General features: G+C 32.6%; 3 protein-coding genes across 5 annotated transcripts; all 3 read right to left on the bottom strand.

Moving 5' to 3' along the window:
* Nucleotides 1-5,974: 5,974 nt before the first annotated feature.
* Nucleotides 5,975-7,822, bottom strand: LOC108854426 (zinc-finger homeodomain protein 3). Of its 2 annotated transcripts, none has more exons than XM_018627986.2 (2): nt 7,558-7,822; nt 5,975-7,067 (listed from the first exon to the last, which is right to left on the bottom strand). In XM_018627986.2, exon 2 carries the CDS (start codon nt 7,050-7,052, stop codon nt 6,117-6,119), a length of 936 nt encoding a protein of 311 aa, XP_018483488.1. In that variant the 5' UTR covers nt 7,053-7,067; nt 7,558-7,822; the 3' UTR covers nt 5,975-6,116. The 2 variants fall into 2 exon arrangements, with proteins under 2 accessions (XP_018483488.1, XP_018483487.1); XM_018627985.2 differs by having other exon boundaries at nt 5,976-7,072; nt 7,558-7,821.
* Nucleotides 7,823-11,507: 3,685 nt separating this feature from the next.
* On the bottom strand, nt 11,508-16,408 carry LOC108854425 (protein STICHEL). Of its 2 annotated transcripts, none has more exons than XM_018627984.2 (7): nt 16,241-16,408; nt 13,907-16,107; nt 13,600-13,819; nt 12,833-13,390; nt 12,124-12,754; nt 11,947-12,037; nt 11,508-11,861 (listed from the first exon to the last, which is right to left on the bottom strand). In XM_018627984.2, the coding sequence occupies exons 2-7, from the start codon at nt 16,016-16,018 to the stop codon at nt 11,757-11,759; spliced, it is 3,717 nt and encodes a 1,238-aa protein (XP_018483486.2). In that variant the 5' UTR covers nt 16,019-16,107; nt 16,241-16,408; the 3' UTR covers nt 11,508-11,756. The 2 variants fall into 2 exon arrangements, with proteins under 2 accessions (XP_018483486.2, XP_018483485.2); XM_018627983.2 differs by having other exon boundaries at nt 11,508-11,870.
* A 5,420-nt stretch (nt 16,409-21,828) lies between these two features.
* On the bottom strand, nt 21,829-23,796 carry LOC108849339 (PHD finger protein ALFIN-LIKE 6). The gene is made up of 5 exons (XM_018622884.2): nt 23,445-23,796; nt 23,294-23,326; nt 22,784-23,012; nt 22,395-22,524; nt 21,829-22,302 (listed from the first exon to the last, which is right to left on the bottom strand). The coding sequence occupies exons 1-5, from the start codon at nt 23,542-23,544 to the stop codon at nt 22,066-22,068; spliced, it is 729 nt and encodes a 242-aa protein (XP_018478386.1). The 5' UTR covers nt 23,545-23,796; the 3' UTR covers nt 21,829-22,065.
* Nucleotides 23,797-23,901: the final 105 nt, after the last annotated feature.

Consider the following 23,901-nt stretch of genomic DNA (forward strand, 5'->3'; position numbering starts at 1 on the left):
TAATAAATCTTTATAAAATCATACTAGTATTTTTTTTTAATTAGAGAAAATATTATTCTTTTAAAATTTTATAATATAAATTAAAATATAATATGTATACATTTTACAATTGCTATTATTTCAATTTATTTTTTATTGAATATTATTTATTTTTTTTTAAATAAAAACTTTTACATGTTCCTGAATTTAGCTTAGTCGTATTTCTCTATCCGCATGTCGTCCAGTGGAAACTTGGGAAAGAAACCAAAACGGAGCAACCGCGGACGCTAGTTGAAACCAGTTTTTTTCTTTAAGAGGTTCCTTAACTGGAAACTTGACAACATTCAAGGTTTTTTCGAATGTGCAACGTCCACATTGAAACCAACTCACCTCTGCAAATTTATCACTTACCTCCAGCCATTTCTAATTATTTCTTTCAGGTTTTTATCGACAAAGAAGAATGTATAGAGTAAGTGAGAATATCAAATTTATCTTCTTACCCCTTTTTCACCTTAGAATTGGTGAGTTAAATTTTGAATGTTTCCGCAGCAAGACAGGAGTGTAGCATTACTGAATTTTGCTAATGAATTGCAGAGCAGGAAGAAAGATTAAAACATCTCATCATCATCAAATTCTCTATCGTTTAATGATGGCCGTGAGATTAAGGAGTAGTAATAAATTCCTACTTGATTCATTCACAAAAACAAGACTGTGTTTAAAACGATGAAAGATGATAATGTTGTATGTTCTAGATCGATGATCTCTGGTTACATAAATTAAGTTTTTGTGGAGGATTCTGAAAAGATTTTCAATGCGACCAAAGTAAAGTATGTTGGGGTCTACAATGCAGTGGTTGAAGTTTTAAACAGATTAGTCGAAACAATTATATTTTATGTGGTGATCAAGAGAATAAAAGAAGATGTTTCAAGAGTACTGGTAATTAATAAACATTTAGTATTATTCAATTCAGATACAGTGAGCTTGAAAACATATATGTTCTGTAATGATCACCAACGAGAAAAAATGGTTGATCATTTGTGTATTAGTGTATCTGGTTTGATGGTGCATTTCTAGAGGTTGCTTTGTCAACCAAGAGAACACAAAACACTCTTGCGGAACTTATCCATGGCATCTTTGAAATCAGGCATTGTAGATTGACATCAGTAGAATATGGCAAGAATACATGGTTACATGCTTCCTAGCAACTTGCCTGATAAAAGAAATACCGTCAAAGCCGCTCTTTTTTTTGCAATTCCCAAAAACAACATGAGACGTTGCTTTGAATTCTCAGTTTACAGTAACAAACCTTGATGAAGTCAATAAAAGAGCTAGCTTATTCGTAATTTTTTCATATAAAATTTAATAGTTATAAATATATTTATAACCAATGAGATCTTCATACATTTTCTCGCCAATTTGAAAGCATGTTGTTGCTCAAACACGGTGAAGGCACGTCTTCTCAGATTCTGGAAGCCCTAAATGTCAGAAAAGGTGGAGAGCTTACGATTCTTGATATGCTTCTTCTCGATGATCAGGTAAACTCGGCGATTTTTTGTTTCTTATTTCTGTTAATTACGTATTTCACAAACCTGAATTTATAAAAATTGGTTCATTGAGTGAGCTATGTACGAGCTTAGTGGCTTTGATGTTACGAGGAGCAACAATTATTTCAAGCTCTTTGATTCCATCGTCGCCATCCGACTTAACGAGTTTACGAAGATGGACGAAGTGACTATTGTTGTAAATCCGATTCCAACGAAAATGTTTAAGTTCCGTAGTGTTGATCAACTCATGGATTTGCCTAATACATTACCGGGTCATCATGGTCACTGATGCTCCCTGAGTTGTTAAGCAAAATCATACGCCCGCGTGAAGAAGTGGATAGAGATCACACAGGATAACTCCGGCAAAATCACTTTCCCTTCTTGCCTCAAAATGGTATATCTTGAGAGAATCATTTTTTTTAATTTTGATTGAGTTATATATTAGGCATTGATTAAAATATCTTTGAGACAAGTTCTTTGATATATTATTATGTAAACTTGGTTGCATTGGATCATAATTGAAAGAATAGTTGCAACTGTGATTGAAATTTTTAAACTTTTAGTTGTGAAATCAATCAATTATGTATTTTGTTGAGTTTTCAATTATAGTATTGATAAAAAAAAATCATAAATGCAAGTTCTTTGATCATATTGCTATGCTTTCAATCATGAGTGAAAGCATAGTTTCTCCTGGATTGAAAGTTATAAGTTGTAAGTAATATCCTTCTCTAACACAGTGTTATAACTTACACAATAACTCGTAGCTACACCCAAATTTTATGTTTAGATTTTAATTTTCATTATATATTTTTATATGTTTATTTAATATATGAATAATATAATCTATTATTAAGATATAAGTAGATATATAATTATAAAATCATTTTTTAACTTTTCTTTGTTTTTGTCTTACAAATTTCGAATTACAGTATCCAAATTTTTTATTTTTTTGTTATTAGAAAATATATAATAAGGTGATGAGCAAAATGAACAAAAAATAATTAAATTTTAGTTACGGTGTTTGATTGATTTAGACTATAGATATGTTTAATTTCACTTACAACTTTTTTATAACTTTTGTTACCAATTAGTCTTTAAGTAATTTAATGGACTCATCCCTTTAAATCTAAAATCTTACTTAATGTTATTTTTCCAAAAATCAGCACTTTAAAAGTTTAAATGTTATAATATTTCCTATATAAAATTACTTACAATTACATCACCAAAAATTACAGACTAAATTATGTGTTTATATAAATTTACATCATTAGTGTAACTTATAAAATATATATATATATATATATATATATATATATATAATGTTAAATTTCCGTTAGGACGGGCCAATCCCTACTATCTTATAATAAACATATGTTTTAAAAAGATAACTAGATTTTGACCCGCGATTAAAAAGCGCGGGTTTGTTTTTATTTATTTTGAAATATAAAAAAATTTAACATGAATAAGAATTTTGAAATTTTTATATATTTATGTTACAAACTCGTATTATAGTAAAAAAGTGAATATGTTTAAAACTATGTAATTTATTAATTATTTTATTTAAGATTTTTGTATGTACACTCTTGTATAACCTTTTTAAGCTTGGCATATTATCCGATCCGAGAAACCAACCCAATAATTGACTTAAAATACAGGTTTTGTTTGGATCCGGATTCACGGTAAACCACCTTTTGTGTATTTTTGGAACCCGCGGGTCATGGTTCGAGTATGGATCAGGTCTCAGTTCGAGTTTGGGTCATGATTGAGACCCGACCGGATACCTAAAATACCTAAAAAAAATTGCGTATATCTGGGTATTTTGATTTTTTTCTGTATTATGAATATTGTTTAAAGTTTTGGATTTGGTTTTATGTATAGTTTCGGGTTTTTAATAAAATTTCAAATTTTAAAAATATGTTTTGGGTATTCAGATAAAAATCTGAGTGTATTTTTTTGGTTCCTCCGTCAGATTTCAGATTAAAATTTGGAGAAGGATTTGGTATTTGAATAGTTTCAGGTATTTATTGGGGTTTTCGAATATTTTTGAGTTTTAAGATGTTCCAAATCTTTTTTTTAGTCTTAAATATCCGGATTCGCTATATATTTTTTTTAAAATTGAAATATTTAGTTGGGATTAAATGTCTAGGATTTAAAAGTTCCGGACCCAAAATAAATCAATCTGTATACGACCGCAAGACTCGAATAAATCAATCGTGGTGAATCACGAGTCAATGAAATAGGAAATATGTATTGACCATATTTATTTTCATAGCTATAATCGTTAGGCGTCAAGTTAGTTAAGTAGTGAGCATCTAACTGTGAGGTTTTAATGTTAGCACGTGAAATGTTTGTATACTTAGAATAAATCATAGCGTTAAATGTTAGTATGGTAAATTCGTAGTACATCTATCAATCAGAAAATATAATTGAATTTGTAGATATTTTTAATTTTAGTTATATCCTGTACAACCCTAAAATATCTCTAGCTATCAATATAATTAATAAACTAGACCTTGACCCGCCCGACCGGGCGGGTATTTATTTTCTGTTTTTAGTTTTTTTTTTGTTTATATTAAATGATGAATTTGATACTTACACATAAATCCAGATTGAAAATTATTTTTTTCAGTTATAATAAAACTTAAAATTAAAAGCTTAATAAAATATTCTGATATAAAATATAAATTTCTTAACTAAAATAATATAGAGGTGTGTCATATTTTTTTCCAATTCGAAAATCTTAGGATCCCAAATAAAATAAAATTTATAAATACATAAAATATATAAACATATTTGGAACTATAAATTTCTATCAAAATAAATTTGTTAAAAAATAATTTAGCGCTGTTGTTGTTTATTTCTAGAGCTTGATCCGTGACCGTATAAATATTTGCTTTCATTTTAATTTTTTATTTGTACTAATGGTATTATATATATATGTAAATTAAAATGTATTACATAATTATTAATAGAACATTTTAAAACATAACAATTTTATTTATTACTTTGAATAATTATATTTTGTGATTTTGATCGTCTATTATATCACAGTGTATCATATAAACAAATCCAACATTTATAACTAATTAGACTTATATTATGAAAGCATTATACTAATAATATATGAATAAATTGTTTTATATTTTATTTATATATTATATAAATTAATTATGATGTGTGATTTTTTATTTTATTATTTATACCGATAAATATTAAAAATATTTAACATGTTAAAACAAAGTATAATGGGAAATATATTTTCGTAAAGATTTGATTAAGAAAATCTATTATTTAAATTAAGAAAATACATTAAATGTTTAAATCTATAATTTAAATTAGGAAAAGACAAATATACTTAAATATAGGTTCAATAAAGATAACTATAATTAAGGAAAATGCAATTATAAATCAGAAAAGACAACTATAGTTAAGGAAAATTAATTTATTATTTCAGTGGCATTCTAATGTAAATAACTTCAAAAATTTAGGGGCATTTTCAAAGTGTACTTCTATTTTAATAATATAGACTAGATTATGACCCGCCCTTAAAAAGGCGGGTTTATTTTTTGTTTTTATATTTTTTTAGAAATTTAATTTTTATATTTATGTTTTTAATCATATTTTTTGTTTTTGTATTATATTTCTTTTATAAAATGTTTTAATAGTTTTATTCAAATAGTTGGACCACACCTATATCAATAGGTCATGTTCATGTTTTAATAGTATTGATGCATATATATATATATAATTACTTAATTTCAAATTAGATTAAAATTTGAAACCCGGTTGAACCGGTTGGAATGGTTGGACCAGTCTGACCACTGATCCAAATTTAACTGAGTCAATGTCTGGTTTGATTCTCAAAACATAGATAAATATTTTATGTTGAGTTAAAGTTATATTAAAAAAATTCTTGTATGATTTAAATATATGATTAATATTATATTATTAGTATATAATGTTGGTTTGAGTTAAATTTTGAATCAGTTAAATAAGTGATGGGCTTACAAATTAATATCGTATTCAACTGATAGATTTGAGGAGATTGTAACCTTAATATATTTAATAATGGTAATTGGAAATATTTCTTTATATACTTAAAATTGATAGCATTGTTTTACAAAATTATAAAATTATAAAGAATGGTGGTTTTTTAAAAGTGAATCACGCATATCATATTCAAAATCTTTCCTTTATTAGTTAGAGAATATTTAGATAGATAGATTATTAATGATAATTTTAAATAAATAGTTGTTAAAATTCAGTGGCATGTAATTGTAATTATTTAGAAAGAATTAGGGTTAACTACTAAATGTACTTTAGTTCTAATAGTTTAGAAGATAACAACCTTAACTATTGTATAGTTAGAGAAATAAAAGGAATAACCAAAATTAATTAGTTAATGAAATAGTCCAAACAACATTGCATACGTAGATTTTTTAAAACTCCTTTTCATTTAATAGTATAGATATAGAAGCTAGCCACACAATGATTAATTAACAAACCAACAAAGAGTTAAACATTAATAATTAAGGTAGTTATAAATTAAGAAATCCCAAGAGAACACACATAGAACCACAATCTTAACTTAAACTAAGGAATAGAAGCAAGATTCTCAATGGGGGATTTATTGATGTCGTTATTACCAGAAGAAAGCTCAACGACATTGTTAATAACGTTGTTGCTCTTCTTGGATAGATTGTGTTTGTTGTTATGTATCCAAACTTTAAGAACTCTTCTCCGAACTCCAATCTCTTGACAAAACTGCTGAACAACAGCTTCCTCCTGTCTCTGCATCTTCCAACCAATGCTCTCCGCAAAACTCAGCATCTTCTCCTTCTGTTCTTGACTAAACTTTGTTCTATACCTTTTCTTCTGATTATGTCGGCCGTAACTGTACGGTGCTGGAGGCGGTGGTACCTGACCGTCTTCCTCCAGATGATCTTCTGACTCTGAGTTTGATCCAGCTGCGGTTGCAACGCCAATTGGCATTACCATTTGCTGTGGTAATGGCGATTTTATCATCTTGTTATGGCTGTGATGGAACATGAGTTTTCTCTGAGGTTGAGGTGGTTGGTGGTGGTGGTGGTAGTAAGTGGAGAAGAAGGTGTTTTCTTGGCCTTCGATTTCTCTTCTATGGAAGTTTCTGTGGCAGTTACAAGCTGAGCAAGTGAGAGCTTCAATGGAACCTTCTTCACCGCTTGGCATAAATTCTCCACAACCATCAATAGCATTGCCTCCCATGGAAGCTGCATGATTCTTCAGACATTCCTTGTACTTGATCACCACTGGCTTCTCCTTTTTAATGTTGTTGTTGTTGAGCATGGTATTGTAATCCACAAGATGAGGAGGAGGAGGATCATGATTTTTGTCAAGACCATTACCATTTGAGGGGACTATTGGTGGGTTTGGAGCAGTAGAATTGGCCGGATGATGATGAATCATGTGTCCATGAGCACCATAACTATTGTCATAAGCAGTGCTTATTGGTATAGGCATGACATGATCTTCTTCACTTGCAACTTCCATTGGATCTTCTGGTATCTTTTCTGCAGAAAATAATCAAATAAATACTCTTTTTAATTGGGATTTGCAAAGTGTTTCTTGGTTTGGGGACAAAGAAACTAGTTAAAACTTAAAAGCAATTAGTAGAGATAACTAATGAGTAAGATCAAATGATTAAGCTACAAAAAGGCAAGAGCTTTCTTCACTACTCATTAAGCTCGATTAAAAATATTTTTCCCAGAACAAACAAAAAAACCCTAATTCTGGAAGGTCCAAAAAGATAGAGAACAAAACAAAAAATACAAAAGAAAATATATGACTTTATTGCAAGCATGCTCAAGCAAAAGCTGACAACCCCACTTAAAAAAAAATCTTTGTTAAAGTGAGAGGTTTATGATAAAAGACATTAACCTAACAAATATTGTATTGTCAAAACTCTTATATTAAAATCTAACGACAATTTTTTTGACGAAAGGTTTATATCTAACGACAATTTGAGATAGAGAGATTGAAGAAAGAACACATATACCCTTGCAACGAGAAAAGTCCGCAGCTTTCTCTTGATATGCTTCTGAAAAGCAGTATTATTTGTCTTCAGGATAAACAGGAAGAAGTATCTAAACCACAGTGATCTGAAAATTATAGTCAGATGACAAGTTTTGAGATATACTTAGGGTTTGTAAAGGAAAGACTTCTAAGAAAGAAGATAATGAGAGAGAGCGAAAGAGAGTATTGTAGGTGGGTTTTCGATGTGAAGGCACTCTCTTAAGGGCTTAGAGTATTATTGAAAGCCTAAAAAGCAAGAGAGAGATAATTGTTCGTTGAACTACAGCTTTTTTACTCTCTTTTTCTACAGGCAAAGAGAAAAAAACACCATTAATGAATTACATCGCTTTGACCTGGTTTTCATATTTAATAAGTGAGAAATTTACCCAAATATATTAAATTTGTATTTGTGTTTGTTTGTTTTTTTCGTATTCTAGCGGGTGTAGTATACAATAAATAATTACACCAACCAGCAATGTTTAAAAGTTAGTAACTTAGATCAGCATTAATGCTGGTATCTTAACACGAGTTTCTAAAAATTAAATAATTAAAATAAATGAAAATTAGGAAAGAAAAATTTGAGAGACTTTAAATTAAGAGCATTAAGAAATGGTGTTTGGTCTGACACATATATGTGTAATGTATTTATTGGTTCTTTTTTATAAAGAAAAATGAAAAGTATATATATTTTTATTATATTTTTTTTATTTTAAGATCTTTTTACACGGTTTTAGCATTAATACTGTCCTTAGTACTTAAGAGAATAAATGATTTAAAATATCTATAGATAAAAAAAATTAAATTCATCCACACAAAAATTATCAAGAATGGTAGAGAAGAGATACGACAAATCTGGATATCCGAAAAATTTAGAATATCTACATCCGAATCCGGACTCGTCGAATCCGTAGATTTAATACACGAAACTGGATTCGGGATTTTTAAATATCCGAGTTTTAGATCTGGATTTGGATCCGGATTCATAACATAATAAAAAATAGTTTTAAATACTAAAACTCAAAAATAATACATAAATTAAATATTTATACAAACACTTATAAATATATGTATATAATATTAAAACTAATTTTATGTATAAATATTAATATATCAAATAAATTATTGATAAATTAAAAATCTAATATATTTTAAAAATACAGATCCAAATATTTTATTTTTGGAGTGGACCTAGAGTAAATCTGGATCTCTGATAATAAATCTCAAACCTAAAGAGCAGGGAAGAAAATGAGAATTAAAGGCTATGGGAGATTGCTTGGCTTGCACTATCAGACGTCAAATTTACAACCGTGTCGAAACGTGTCATATAATTTAGTGGAAAGAGTATTGAAGCCGGTAGACAAACAAAAAGTCAGAAAAAAGAAGCAAACATGTCGAAATTAGTTCTCAATACGCACACTTAACCACCAATATAATCGCGTGGCAAGCACGTATTTTGGAGTTAATTCATGGCATTATAACTTAAAAACTCATAACAATAATACTAACATAAAACCTTTTGCAAAAAAAAAAAAATACTAACATAAGAACCACACTGTTCATTTACTCAAATCACATCGATAATTATCTTCGGCATTAAATAAGTCACGTATGATATTAGCATCCAGAGGTTGTCATGTCATGCATGTGAATTTATATCATTCACTTAAAGTTACTAGTATTAATTTTGGTCCTACGATTAATATGCACTCATAAATTACTGCGATCTTCGGTGTCGTGGTCATATGCTAGGATAAGATCTGCGTCTTGCGCATGTTGAATTTATATAATTTTGTAAGAAAAATTGTATGGAAAAATAAAATCTATATTTTTGATCGAATTAATATTTTGACACTTAAACAATTTTCAACAAATTATTTTTGTTAATTACATAATTTGTTTGTTGAAGAGCTGATCTCATTTTTTAAAAATATTTTAAGTCAACAAATCACTTATCGCATAAAAACCTAACGTTTAGGCCGAAAAATCTGAAGCCTAATATTTGGTTACAATGAAACAATATCAGCTCGGTTTTATATCATAATTTAGCAATTTGAAAGTTAATTATAGTTATAAGAAGTTTATGTTTATATGTCAATCATATCTATCTTCAATATTTTTTCTCTCTTTTATGTTGCTTTTTTATTTTTGTTATTTCTCGATATAAATATTGATTATGGAGTCTATTCTCATTTTTTGGCATGAGATTTAGAAATTGTTAAGATTTAAAATAATTAAAGAGATACATATTTAGATTAAAGAATAAAATAATAATTAAGAAATCAGTTACTATTATGTAATAAATTTGCGTGCACATATAAATTAAACGATCATTCTTATTTGTTCGCAATCATTTTAAAATAAACATATAAAACAATCAATTTTATCTATGTATATGATGTATAATTAAATTTAAATGATATTAACATAGATATATAGTATATTTTTAATATGGATATTTATTAAATGAGGTTTCTACTCATATGATTTTATGCTTATTTGCATATTTGTGTAACAAAAATTTACACCAATGAATTGCTTTTTAATGTGTGATGTTTAGTTGTTTCAATAATTTATAGTCATTTCAAAAATAAGGATTTCACAATTAAAATATTAATTTTTCAATAAATCTTCAATGCAAATATCAAAATACAAGGTTTTATAAATTTGAGATTTTAAAACTTTATGAGAAAACTTCGTATCATTTTTCAGAAACTGATTGATTTTGAGAAAGCAAGCTAAAATAATAAAAAGAGACGAAAATCACCATATATTATCAAGTCACCTTCGTAAGCATTTCTCACGCATTTGTCAAAAAGATCGTTTTCTTTGTCTGAGCTTGTAGAGTTTGTCAGGTTCGCCGGAAAACTCGTTAGCTTCGTCAAATCTCGCCGGAAAATTCGTAGATGTTATCAAATCTTGTCAGATTTGATTACCGTAAAAAATTAAGATATCGTTCAATTTTGTGGAACTGAGATTTGATGAAATTGTGGAGAAAAAGAGAATAGTTTTAGGTAATTAGATAGGGGTATAATATATTTTTCCTACTAAAATTTTATTGATAAAATTGATTAAGGTAGAAATGAAATAGGGAAATTCCCTTGGATAGTTTTTTTAGTTTGTTTTCACAAAATAAATTTCAGTGAAAAAAATAATCAAACGAAGTTTTATTAAAAGGTAAAATATGCATTTACACTCTTTGAGTTAACTAATCTAGACTTAGGGCTTAGAGTTCAGATGTGGGTTTTGAAGATGGGGTTTTAAATTTCAAAAAAAAAAAAAAAGCTATTTTGGTTATTTTATTTTTTGAAAGTTATTTTTGTGACAAAAACTTTAAAAGGCTATTTGAGAGAATTGCCGAATCAAATATGGTACAATTGGAAAATTCTCTTTATATTGTTATGTATTATATTTATTTAAGTGATTTAATATTAAAAAGACATTATGGTTTCTACTGTTGGCATCCATGGAAACCGGGAGGACAAATAGGCGGGACTGGGAACTGCTCCACTGAGACATTTGCATCCGGGTTTGGTCAAGGAGAAATTGGCTCGGGTGGGAACTCGATCGGTTAAGACTCAAATTGAATAGGCTCGCTCGCTCCTAGCCTGCGTAACCACCAGTCACTGCAAAGAGCTTCATGGTCTTGATCATCTTTGTGTTGTGATTAAAAAATGTTTAGCCTAGTTTGCTTATTTATTATTACTGTTGTGACCAAAGCAGAAAGCAATATGATATTATATTATTGTCTTTAATAACTGGAATTATATTGCAACATATGTAGCAATATATTATTGGTGTTCAAGAGATTGGTGATTACCAAGATAATTCAGTTGTATATTACGTGTATATGCTATTAACAAAAATTGGCAGATGTTCATAAACTTAATTTTTCTACAAAAATGCTACACAAACCAGAAAAAAAAAATAAACCACTGCTCAAGATTGACATTTTATTAAATTTCATAGTAACATTTTTCTAAGATTTATAAAAAGAACACAAAAAAGGAGAGTCTATTAAACTCAATAAGATATGAACTTTACAGTGAATAAAATAAAACTATCCTTTGACATATCAATTATCAAATAGTATTCAAGGAAAACTATGCGGAAGTGGAATATCAGATGAGAAAATTAGATTTTTGAGAGAACAATTTGTTTTCAATGACTCTTGGAACTAAAGCTTCATCTTCTAAAGTTACCTTCTGCCTTCCTTGGCTTAGCACATCCATTAAACAGAGAGAAGCCTCTCTTCCGGCTTCTCCGGGGACGAACAGGAGTTCCCTTACTCTGTTTCGACTTAAATCAAATCCACAGAAACGAATCAATAATATATTGAAAAAACCATTCAGTTTCTGATTATTGACCCACATACCTTGTTACTCTTTTGAGTCTTGTGTGTGTTCCAACAAAATAACATATTACACCCAACTCTTCTTGTTCCTGGTCCTGATTCGTATCCTCCTCTAAAACAACCAAATCCAAAATGTTGATACAAAAACCAACTTTTTGTAGCGGCATGGGAACACAACAAGGATTATAAAGAACTTACAGATTGTCTTTCTTGTGTCCGAAGTTAGAATCATGAAGCAAGCTCGGGGAAAGAGGACAATGCTCTCCTCTTTTACCGGCTAGATTCTCTTGAAGCTCACCGTTTTCACCGATTTTCAGAAGCTTAACTTCATTGTTTAACTCATCTACCCAATGGTGAGAAGTTAATCCAGAAGAAGATATAGCAGGAGAAGAACCTACGTTAGGTTGACGATAAGTGTCTTCTTGAGGTAAAATCTGGTTCCTTTCGGGTTTTAACCCTACTAGCGATCCAGGTGTGTCTTTATCAGCCGTTTGTAACCACGCCGTCTCTAGTCTTTGTTCTCGGATGATGGATTCTATCCTTTGCATTGGGATTTTTGATCTGCTTTCTTCGCTGCTACCAACTCCTATGTCTGATGCAGCGTTTAAACCAGTAATGGCATTCAGATCTCCACCTCTGTTGGTCATTTCTGGTTTCCGGGTTTGATGAGGAGGGGCTACGAGTAACTGGGTTTCAGGCAAAAGGATTATCCTGACCTCTACGCTTCTCCTTAGTACCATTTCCATCGAGTTTGTGATACTGCTTAGAAACCTTTCAGCTCTTGATTTGATATCTGTTTCTCCAAACGCGAGGTAAGCAACTAGAATGCCTGCAAGCCATATACAACCTTTTAACTCAGCAGGAAATAAAAAAAGTGATAAAAGAAAAAAAGTTTTAAGCTTTTTACCTTCAACTTCACTAATAGATATAAGTTTCCCATGCGTATAGAGTAGCTGCCTCAGTGTTTTGGAATGGCATTTTTCGATACATTTTCTCCATATATCGTTTAGTTTCTCTGAACTTCTTTGTGTAAGCATCATGGTGCTTGCGGTGCTATTGTCATGCGAGGAGATGGAGGCATCGCTCTCTGGAACTTGGCTAGATGAGGATGATTTATAGCAGGTATTATCGATAACCCTGGAGAAGGATTTCGGTTCGTGGGCGTGGTTTCCGCTCCTCTTTCTAATCGAAGCTGGGGATGCTGACTTACTAAAGTGCAGTCCTCCTATTCTCTGTTTGTATGCCATCACTTCCCTCGAAAGGCTTGATGGGTCATCATCAGTCGCTCTAGAGCTTTGCCTTCTACTACTTCCGGTATGTGTTGTTCCAGGAGAAGGCATTGACCCAAGCTGAAGCAATGTCGCTGTGAACCATGTTGAACGGTCATTAGAAACTCTTAGCTGCTTCTCAGCCTCAGAAAGAAGTTTCAAAGCGTGCTTCAGTCCCTCCATATCCGCTTCAGTCACTACAAAACAATAGCAAGGATTTGATCAATCAGCTAAAACACTCCGAATCAAACGGAGTGGTCAAAGACACATCATGGCTTATAGGGTCTGGTTTTGATTGAGTAAAAAAAATGACATGTGAAATGTTCTCAACAAGCTAATAGATCATAATGCATCGAAGTTAAAATTCTAACCACTATGGATTTTAATTAGTTTGCTAATGACTCACAGTTTCTTCCATCAAGGAAGGCGTCGCTGTATTTTTCGTCTACGACCTTGTATGTACCAGCAATGATATCCATGATAAGACTAGCAAGTTGAGACATCAACACTATTGGGTCAGCTCCAAGGTCCAATAACTCTCTAGCTCGTTTCACTGTCTCTGCCGTATCAGATGACAATGCTAATTCCAAGAGTTCTAACAATTTTTCATCTGAAACAACGCCCACCTACACAAACACCAATGCCACATTTTCAACATTAGTAAGATTACCCTTTTCAATGCATATAAACATAGACAAGTTAGAAAAACTTACTAGCTCGTTTACTAGACCAGTGGTGATACGTTTTCCTAGCAAACTCAACTGTTCCAACATAGTTTCAGCATCTCGAAGGGAGCCATCCGCGTTCATAGCAATCAGGTCCAACGCGTGCGAGTCCACATCAAGATTTTCGTCAGAAGCAATCTTCTTTAGTCTCACTACTATGTCTGCATCTTTGAGTTTGTCGAAGAGGAACTTCTGGCACCTTGACTGAATGGTCCGAGGAACATTATCAAGGTCTGTCGTTATAAATATGAAGACAACTCTCTGCAGAGGTTTCTCAAGAAACTTAAGAAAAGACAGCCACGTCTTAGATGGCAGCAAATGACACTCATCTATCACAAAAACCTTGTATGTTGAGGAACTCCGAGGAAGTATTGTCGGTAAGTTTCTTAAAAGGTACCTAACCTTATCAGCTCCCTTCTTATTAGCTCCATCAAGTTCCCAAAAATCTCTACTTTTAGCAGACATGAAGTCACTGCACTCTTTACAGTACCCACAAGGCTTCATTTCTTCAGTGGCCACACAATTCAACGCGGCTGAAAAAATCCTCGCCGTCGATGTCTTCCCAGTTCCCCTCGGACCCTGGAAGAGATAAACAGGAGCGATCCTACTCCTTTTTACAGCGTTCATTAGCGATTGAACCACTATACTCTGCCCAATCAATTCATCAAAGAACATTGGTTTGTATTTTTGACTGAAGCTTCGGATGTTTTCCGGTGTACTACCTTCTTCTCCTTCCCCATCTAACACTGCAGCCTCCAAACCATCTTGACTCCTATAACTAGTAGACCACCTCCTCCCATCTAATCTACTCTGAGCCTCTAAATCAATCTCTCCAAAATTAGTGGAAAGCTCGTCGTCACTAAGTCCGGTTCCCAGAGAAGACCCTCCTCTACCGTCACCACCGTATGTGAGCAAAGGCAGAACACCTTGAGCACTTCTTGAAGCAATTTTCTGTTTACTAAACCCTCCAGAAGAATGTCGACTATGTCTACGGTACACCGATTGACTCCCACACAAAATGCTACTTCCCGTTCTCCTCAAAGTATCCGAAAAGGAGGGAGAGCAGCAGCTTCTACATCCACCTCTATGTTTCATAGCCTTCTTGGTCCAATAACAAGGAATCCCACAACCTTGCCTCCCTGGTAAATCCAAGTGATCATCCAACTCATCATCACCGTCATTAACCGAAGTCGTGGTGCCATCCCAAGATCCAACGTTGCTCGGATTACGAACAGCATACATGTTATAGGAGCTAGTGGATAAAGCCGGCGTGCTATTATAAGTACACGAAGAGTCCTCTTTTCTATTAGCTCCTCTCAGCAGCTTATTAGAGGAAGAACGTGACCAGTTCTTGTGCTTAAGCTTCAAAAGCAAAGGAGAAGCAACACTGCCAGCGATCTTCCTTAGATCCTCTGGAAAGCTGAGTTCCTCTGTATCGTCTGATAGCTCAGTATTCTCACCTCTCCTTACAGCTAAAGCTGATGCAGCATTAGATTCTCTAGGTTGATATTTTGATAGAAAATCCAAACGAGAGGAGGAGTTTTGTTTCTTACTCTTCTTCTTGATACCACCAACACTGTTCTTCCTCATCTTTGACACACCCCCTTGAGACGCTAGATTCGCGTCTCTGCATCTGGATATCAAGGAAGCCGAATGGATTCCATGAGAATCGCCACCGTTCCTCGCATCACTCACATCATCATCATCATCATCGTTGACGCTAGCTTCAGTCCACGAAGATTCTTCTTCTTCTTCTTCTTCTCCTTCCTCTTCCTTGCCGTTTTTGGCTAAACCGCTTTTCTCGCTGGAGGATCTCTGAGTTTTCCAGTTGTACAAGAACACTTTCTTCTCCTTGCCTCCTCGGTTACTACTACTAGTCTCTCCTCGAATCGGGAGCTTCTGACCCGAGCTCGCGCCGTTTCTGGTCGGGGGAGGATCCACAGCCGCGGCAGCAGCAGCGAGGGATCTAGAGGAATCGAGAGGAGATCTCCAGGAGGAAGTGGTGCCTGGATCGCGTAAAACACGGCCAGCTTTCCTGATTTGAGTCAGCTCTCTCTTCAGATGCAGTTTGCTCAGATCCGAAACTCTCGCACTCGACATTTCTTCTCCTACCACCTTCCCTAGATTCTCGCTTCCTCTCTCAACCTCGCGTGTGACTGTTTCGCATGCTCAAGCACACGAGCGAATAGCTGTAAAGAACACGACGATGGAAACAATCGTAGTGAAACGGATCAGAAGAAGCAAAAAGAGTAGATCCAGGAAACAGTACGATACACTAAAGAAAGAAGAAAAAGAAGAAACAAGTTGATAAATGGAGTGTACTTTGTTTTCGCCGGAACTAAGCCCTAGGGCTTATTATGCATCTCCGGCGGTGGAACGCAAAAACAGAAAAAGGATGAATCTCGAGCTCTGAGTAGTTGCCTGCGACTGCTGCGAGAGAGAAAGCATGAAGAAAAGAGAGAGAATGTATTTTTTCAATTTAAAAACTTCAATGATTTTCCGATTTTTTTTAAGCATCTTATTTTAAAAGTATTTTGTTTTGGAGAAAAATGAAGCATAGAAAATAAAAATAAAAAACTGTGACGCTTAAGGAAAAGTGCGGATTTCACCTTTGCTCCGGTCTCGTCATGCCCCTCTCCACTGTTTTCTTTCTAAGCCTGCGTCATCTGTTTTTAACTTTTTAAAGAAAAATTAATATTGTAATTAAATTTTTGTAATAATATTTTTACAGAAGAATATGTCGGTAATAATTTTGTCGATGAGACCAAGATGAACAGAATTAGAAAGTATTGGGGAGGTGTTCAAGAAACAAAAGTATTGGAAAATACATATATAAACAGATGAATACTAAAACAAAGTTTATATGCAGTGTTGTTACTTACTTTCTTTTTCAAGACTAGCATTTTGCTTTTATATATTTTCTACCGAGTTACTGATGCCTTACTATATACTAGTAGCAAAGTTTAAAAATCATGATCCTCATTCTATAATAAATACAACTTTTCCAGCTTTCAAATTTTTATTTCACCTGTATTCTTAAGATACATTTTGATATATAAAAATAGATATGTAGCCTTTCAGCATACAATTTGTTTTCAGCATACAAGTTTCCACAAACCAAGTCAAGTTTATTATTACAAGGTGTTGTTAATTTCCTTCTTGGTTCTGCCTTTGAAATGGCCAACAGCAACTCTTGGTTTGAAAAAAAACAATCTTGGTTACACAATCAACCTCGGTCGACCTCGTGTGAAGCTTGCCTTTTTAAACACACGATCTTGAAATTATAAAGCCTCTCTCTCATGTGACAAAAACGACAGAAAGTCGAATATATAGCAGAAAATATAGCAAATGAGTTAATAACACAAAATACGAGCAACCACTTGAAAGTTGAAATATATTTATTTGTCTTCAATAGTGATCACGGTGGTAATTTTCATTTATCAAACATTTCTTTTTTTGAGATATTTTATCAAACATTTATTCGGTAACATCTTTCATCTTTGGTACGTCGAAGATAGCGAAAAAGATGAAAATAAGTTATTTAAGACGTGCTTACTTTAATAAAGTTTCACAAAATGTATCGGTATAAGAAGAGTAACTTCATTAATGATTTCACATTAGCCATAACATATTCGATAGGTCTTTTGAATGTGTTGATATACTATTATTTGGTACGTGGAAGAAAACGAAATGATATGAACTTTTTTTTGGAGAAGAAAACAGCATGATCAATCCTCAAGTGGCTGATATCGGTTAAAGTTTATCTATCTTTCCTTTTTCATCGAATAATTATGACTAATGTGAAATCATTTTGAACTTGAAACTTAAAATATGAGTTGTTACAAGAACTTTGCGTTGGAGTTATGACCAAATAACTGTATATTACTATTTCACCAAATTACCTTTTCTCTTTTGGGTAAAGTATCTCACCAAATTGCTTTATGAGCCTAAATCTTTGCCGTGACAATGTCTTAACTGTGAAAATCTCATGTCTGTGCTGTTTTAATGTTTGTTTCCGTTGGATACGCCGAAGAAAATGAATAAGATCACATGACTATTTGTTCACATTATTAGTATTTATTATTGATGCTCTTTTCTGATTACAGTTATTGTTTTCATCAATTATCCTTTTTATTTCATGACATCTAACAGAGAGGAACATATTTTATAACGTAAATTCGTAAATCCAAATATGATGAGGCTTCAGAAAGGGTTCATATTAGTATATCTTTCTGATGACAGAGGTAAGAAATTAAATGATCAATTAACGAGTAAGTGAGGTTCTCGACATAAAAATAAAATAAAAACATAACGGAGGTTAGATCTTGAGCGAACTTTCAATGATTTGGTCATATACTCGTAAGAAAGTCAAAAGAAAGGATGAGAAGGAAAATCATCATATGAACACATTGAAAACTCACAACTTCCAAACCATGTCTTAGATCTAATCATTGTGTTAAATTTTTTGGGCTTCCACTTAAAATCAATTGACAATTATTGGTGTGACCCAAGTCTCTTATATATTACTCATGTTCCATTTATATTTCCAATATGAGATCTTTATCCCAACACCCTCCCTCGAAATAATGGTGCGTATAACCATTAATCTCGCGAATCCATCATACCCCTCCGAGACAATGCTTGTATTCTCTAGCAATCTCGGAGAACTGAGCCTTCTCTGGGCTATCAGTTAATGGGTTGATCGGGCCACTGTCCGGGCCGGATTAAAGGGTCAGAGTGTGGGCCGGCTCTGATACCATGTTAAATTTCTTGGGCTTCCACTTAAAATCAATTGACAATTAGTGGTATGACTCAAGTCCCTTATATATTACTCATGTCCCATTTATATTTCCAATGTGGGATCTTTATCCCAACACATTGCAATCTCGTTATAACAAAATGCTAATTCTGGTCAATTCTATAATGATAGTGTGCCGTAACACACTTTAAATACTCCTTGACGTTTTAAAAGTTTATACAATTTGGTTAGTTTTTCAATCCTGTTTATGCAAAGTTGTTTACTTGTAAATAGCCATCTGCATTGAGAAATATTCTGCTGGAGTTATACATTTATTTTTATTAATCAGCCAAGATGTATATTTACACAAATAGCAAAATTGGAAGAAAAAAAAGAAAAAATTTAATTGAGTAAAGTCAAAATACCAAACAAAAGAAAAAACAGAGCAGAGATGAAATGCTAAAATAGTCTTCGAAACATCAGTGGAAAACGGGTAAAAGCATATTTGAGAGAAGCAAATATGACCACAAATAGTTTTTCGATGGTGCCATGGTGGTAGTCAGCTAAGAAAGATAGATCAATACACCGTTATGCGTTTTGATTACGAATCAGAACGAAGTCTAATCTACCGCGAGCTTTGGATGAGAAATTGGAGAACGTATGAGACTAACATATAGTGACGGTCAGGGGCGAAGCCATAATTTGTTTTATATGGGTGCATCATTAAAAGGAAAAGAGTGAGTGCATGGCATGATTTTTACCATTTTACTTGACAAATTCTAATATTTTTAGGCCTAAAATTTGAAATTTTATTTTTCAAAAAATTGAAATTTTGTTACTGTTGTTTATGCTTTATGAATTTTACTTGGAAAATTTCCAACCTGTCTTCGCCCCTGGTGACAGGGAAGTTTAAATAAAAAGGCTATTATTCAAATACAACACATAGTTGAAGGACATTGATTTTTTTTTTGGGTAAAATAGGATATATATTTTTTTCTAATTAAGTAATGAAGAATATCTTATTTATGTTGGGGTGTTTACTTTTAAGTTTTAACTAAAACTAGATTTTGATCCGCGCTTTATTTTGGATTTTAAAAGATTTTGAAATAGTAGTTTTTTGATTATTGCACATTATTATGTTACAAAGTGTATTATATCGAAGAAGAGATTTTTAAAATTATATAATTTATAAATTGGTTTATTTGATATTGTGCATACACACGCTTATGTAATTATTATTTTTTAGGCATAGTCATTTTATCCGAATCTAAAAATTTGGATCGAAACTGACCTAGAAATACAGATTCGGGTTTGGTCCGGGTCCACGGCAAAGTACTTATTGAGTATTTCGTAAATTAAAAGAAAGAAAAAGAAATACAGTTTTCTTAGGAAATAGACACACAATTCCAAACACAATAAATTAACAGTTTTATTATCTGATAGACAAGTTTTATATTGGACGACATTAAGCAGACACACCTTGTCACAATTTTGAATACCAGACATATATAGAGTAACAAAAAGAATATTAGACACAGTGTCTATAATGTTATATTTTATTATAATTTGATTCTTCTATATATTAATCTCGGAACATAATTCGATTATATGATAACTTATATTCTTGGTTTAATATTTGAAAAGAAAAGAAACATATACAATAGTTTGTTGATGTTTTCTCGACACATCCATGAATCCAAGATTAGTTGATTACTAAATGGAAAATCTAAAATTAATATTATCTTCCAAAAAAAATTAATACGTCAATCAATATATATTCTTATAACTATACAAATATTTCGTGTTTTCAATTTAATGGCTACATAGTGCTAAAAATGTGACTCAAACGGATCCAGTTTGGTAAATAAGTAATTAGAAAAAAACTCCAGTGTTGGGTTTATGCACTCAAAGAGAATAGTGAATAGGTTGAAAGATCGTTCGATCATGCCAACAACGCAGTAGATGTGTTTACGAAGATGACATTTGTGTACTTATCTGAGATCTTTCTGAATTTGCATCAAAACAAAACCTGGTTGTTTACCTTTAGGTTGGATTAGAGTATTTAGATAATGCATTTGTAGTTGCATATAAAATAACAAGAGTCCAAAAAACACATGCAACTGTTTTGTTAGATATTAAGAGGCCCCTATCAGTATGGTCCATATATCTGAGTCATTTACTTCATGTCTTTTGCGGAAAGGTCCGGACTATAAATATCTTGTGAAATATATGAAGATTTAGATTTTTTTTTGGACAACTTATGAACATTTAGATAGTGTTAAAAGAAAGAACCAACTGAGCCAGACATATAGCCTAGTAATTTTATGTTAATTTATATAGTCTTTTTTTTTTGATCAAAAAGACTATAAAGCCTGAGTGATAGCGATTTCCCAAATCCAAAACCCTTAATCGAACATGAATTAACACATTTCATTTTCAATTACATAATATCTATAATCTGATCGCTATCACATTTCGTATTACCACTCATTTGTCCAAAGGCAGAAATTTTCAGACTAAACCAACCGCTTGATCTGTCGGATCTGTCTCAAACCTCACGTTATCATGTAAATGAAGACAGAGCCGGGCCTGCAAAAATTGGGGCCCCATTCAAAATTTTGTTTTACAATCAAATAAATATTTAAACAAAAATAATCATACATATCTTATATAATTTCACATTATATTATTTTAATAACTCATTTGATCTTTTAACAATTATATGTATATATATATAAGTTATGTTTTGATTTGTATTATATATAACTTGAGTAGTGCGTTGGATCTATGCTTAGGCAGCGTAATACTTCATATACGTCAGTTTCAAAAAAAAAATACTTCATATACGTTGCCATGTCTGTATAGCCTGACTGACAACGATTTCCCAAATCCAAAGTCAATAATGGAATATGAATTAACACGCTCCCACACTTTCTTATTACCATTCAGTTGCACAAGGAAAAGAAAAATCGTGTATTCAAAGACTTGACCAACAGTTTGGTCCGTGGGAATCTGTCTTAAACCTCACGTTATCATGTAAATGGAGATTACAAAGATTCTGTACGTTGGGTAATAATTGAACGCCAAGAATGTTGAACTAAAATACTTAAATAGCAAAATAACTGAAAAATACCTTTTTTGTTTCGTTCAAAATATAACTGAGAGAGATATATAAAGCAGCAAAATAACAAAATTACCAATAGTTTGTCCAGAATCTTTCAACTTTAGACTGTGTTAACTAATAAAAAACGTAAAAGCATATGACCAAAAACAACAATTAGTGTAGACGAAAAGGACTAAAATAACCTCAAACATGCACATTAGTATTTGTAGTATTGACATTAACAAGAAGAAAATTCATCCGACTTTTAACCTTTTCTTTCTTTTTCTTCTGGTTGTTTAAGTAACATCAAGGTCTGGCTCTCTTGTTAGTGCAACTTGGGCACTTGTAGTGCTTGATGTGCTCTGCTTTTGCAGGTGTTATATTCACACATTTTCCATGGAACCATTTCTCACACGCGTCGCAGCATATCCAAAACTCATCTGCACCGTAGTTGTCTCCACAAGCGCCACAAACCGCACCTTGTTCTTCCTCGTCTTCACTCTCATCTTCTTCTTTAGGCAATGGAGATGACATCTTCGAAACCTTTTTGAGGGATTAATACAAAGAGATCAGAGAGCTTATCAAAAGATGAAGATTGAGAGACGGATATATTATATTAGATAAACAGAAGATGCCTTCAAGCCGCTAGGTTTGCTTTTGCTATTGTTGTTGTTGGTACCAGAATGATCTTTGGATTGCTTAGCATTGCCCGTCACAACCTCGAAAATGGTTGGGAGATCGTTTATCATCTGGAAGAGTCTCTTCCTGTAAAGGAACCAATTCCTCAGATAAGCTTTAGGAGGCAAATAAATGGTTACTAGATTGCTTAGGAGACTTTTAATCCCATAGAAGAACTAGATAAATACATATACTTTGATTCATATTACATGTTTGCTTGCAGATAACTTATAAATAAACTGTTTCCGAGCTGCCAACACAGTCAATGCTACAATCCAATGCAAACTGCCTAGGCTAATTACAAGAAACACTAAACAGAGCTGAGAAGGACGGAAAGGAGACTTACCTCTCATTCTTACCAAACCCGAAACGTGCACCAAAGTAGAAGGCAACAGAAAGCAGCCAGGAATCACTGTGAACAGCGACCAAAGAGACCCAGTCCTTTTCTTGCATGCCGTCTCTAGCGAAATTGATGCCTAGAGCTGGTTCAGGAAGCTCGGGAGGAACTTCCTCCACGGGAAGATTAACCTCCCATGTCTCATTTGGAAGTCCATACAGAGACAAGTTCTCCTTCTCTGCATCAACAAAAACACCTTATTTAGAAAAACAACACAGAATACTAAGGACACACCACAATCCGAGGAATAAGATAATCCAAGATAAAAGCTTTTTAACACAGGAGAAAAGTTGTATAAACAAAATAAACAGTCACTATGTAAAAAAAAAAATTAATTACTTTTTACCAAATAATCAAACTATTAAAAAGTGAAAACTTTTTTTAACTCTTAACTGAGATCTGAACGGTATAACACTTTCACTCGGAAACAATTGACAATCAACTGAAACTGTAACTAACCAGGATCGCACGTTTGGTGAAACTTGACCATATCTGCACATGAATAAAGAAAACAAAACAAAACAAAACACAAGCTTATCCTTTTGATTCGCTGGGTCGGAGAAAACAAAAGAGGAAAGAACAGAAGAGAGAGAGAGGAGATAGAACTTACCGAAAGTGAGAGCCTTAATGAGACCAGCTCGTCTACCTCTGAAGTCGATAAATACATCTTCCACAGTTCGTGGTGTATGTTGACTAGTAATCCCCTCCATTTTCTTTTTATCAACTTCACTGACCGGAGAATAAATTAGCCTAACAATCGCCGGCTAAGGTGACTGTCACGGTTGAAACAAAAGTTTCGGAAAGAATGTCTCAAGGAAACGAAAAGGATCCCAGAATATCAGAATTCACTTTTTGGGTTTCGGAATTGAGGAAATTAAATTTTTTTCTTCTAAAAGAGAATTAATTTGGGGAAATTTGGGAAAAGGAGAAATAGAGAGAAGCTATAGAAACCCTAAGTCGAATTAAAAATTAAGACGATTTTAATACATACTATATAGCTAATATGTTTTCTGACGTCATATATAACAAAGATTAATTTATCAAAACAATATTATTTTAGATATATT

The sequence above is a fragment of the Raphanus sativus genome, chromosome 4 (assembly GCF_000801105.2).
Source record: "Raphanus sativus cultivar WK10039 chromosome 4, ASM80110v3, whole genome shotgun sequence".
NCBI lineage: Eukaryota > Viridiplantae > Streptophyta > Magnoliopsida > Brassicales > Brassicaceae > Raphanus > Raphanus sativus.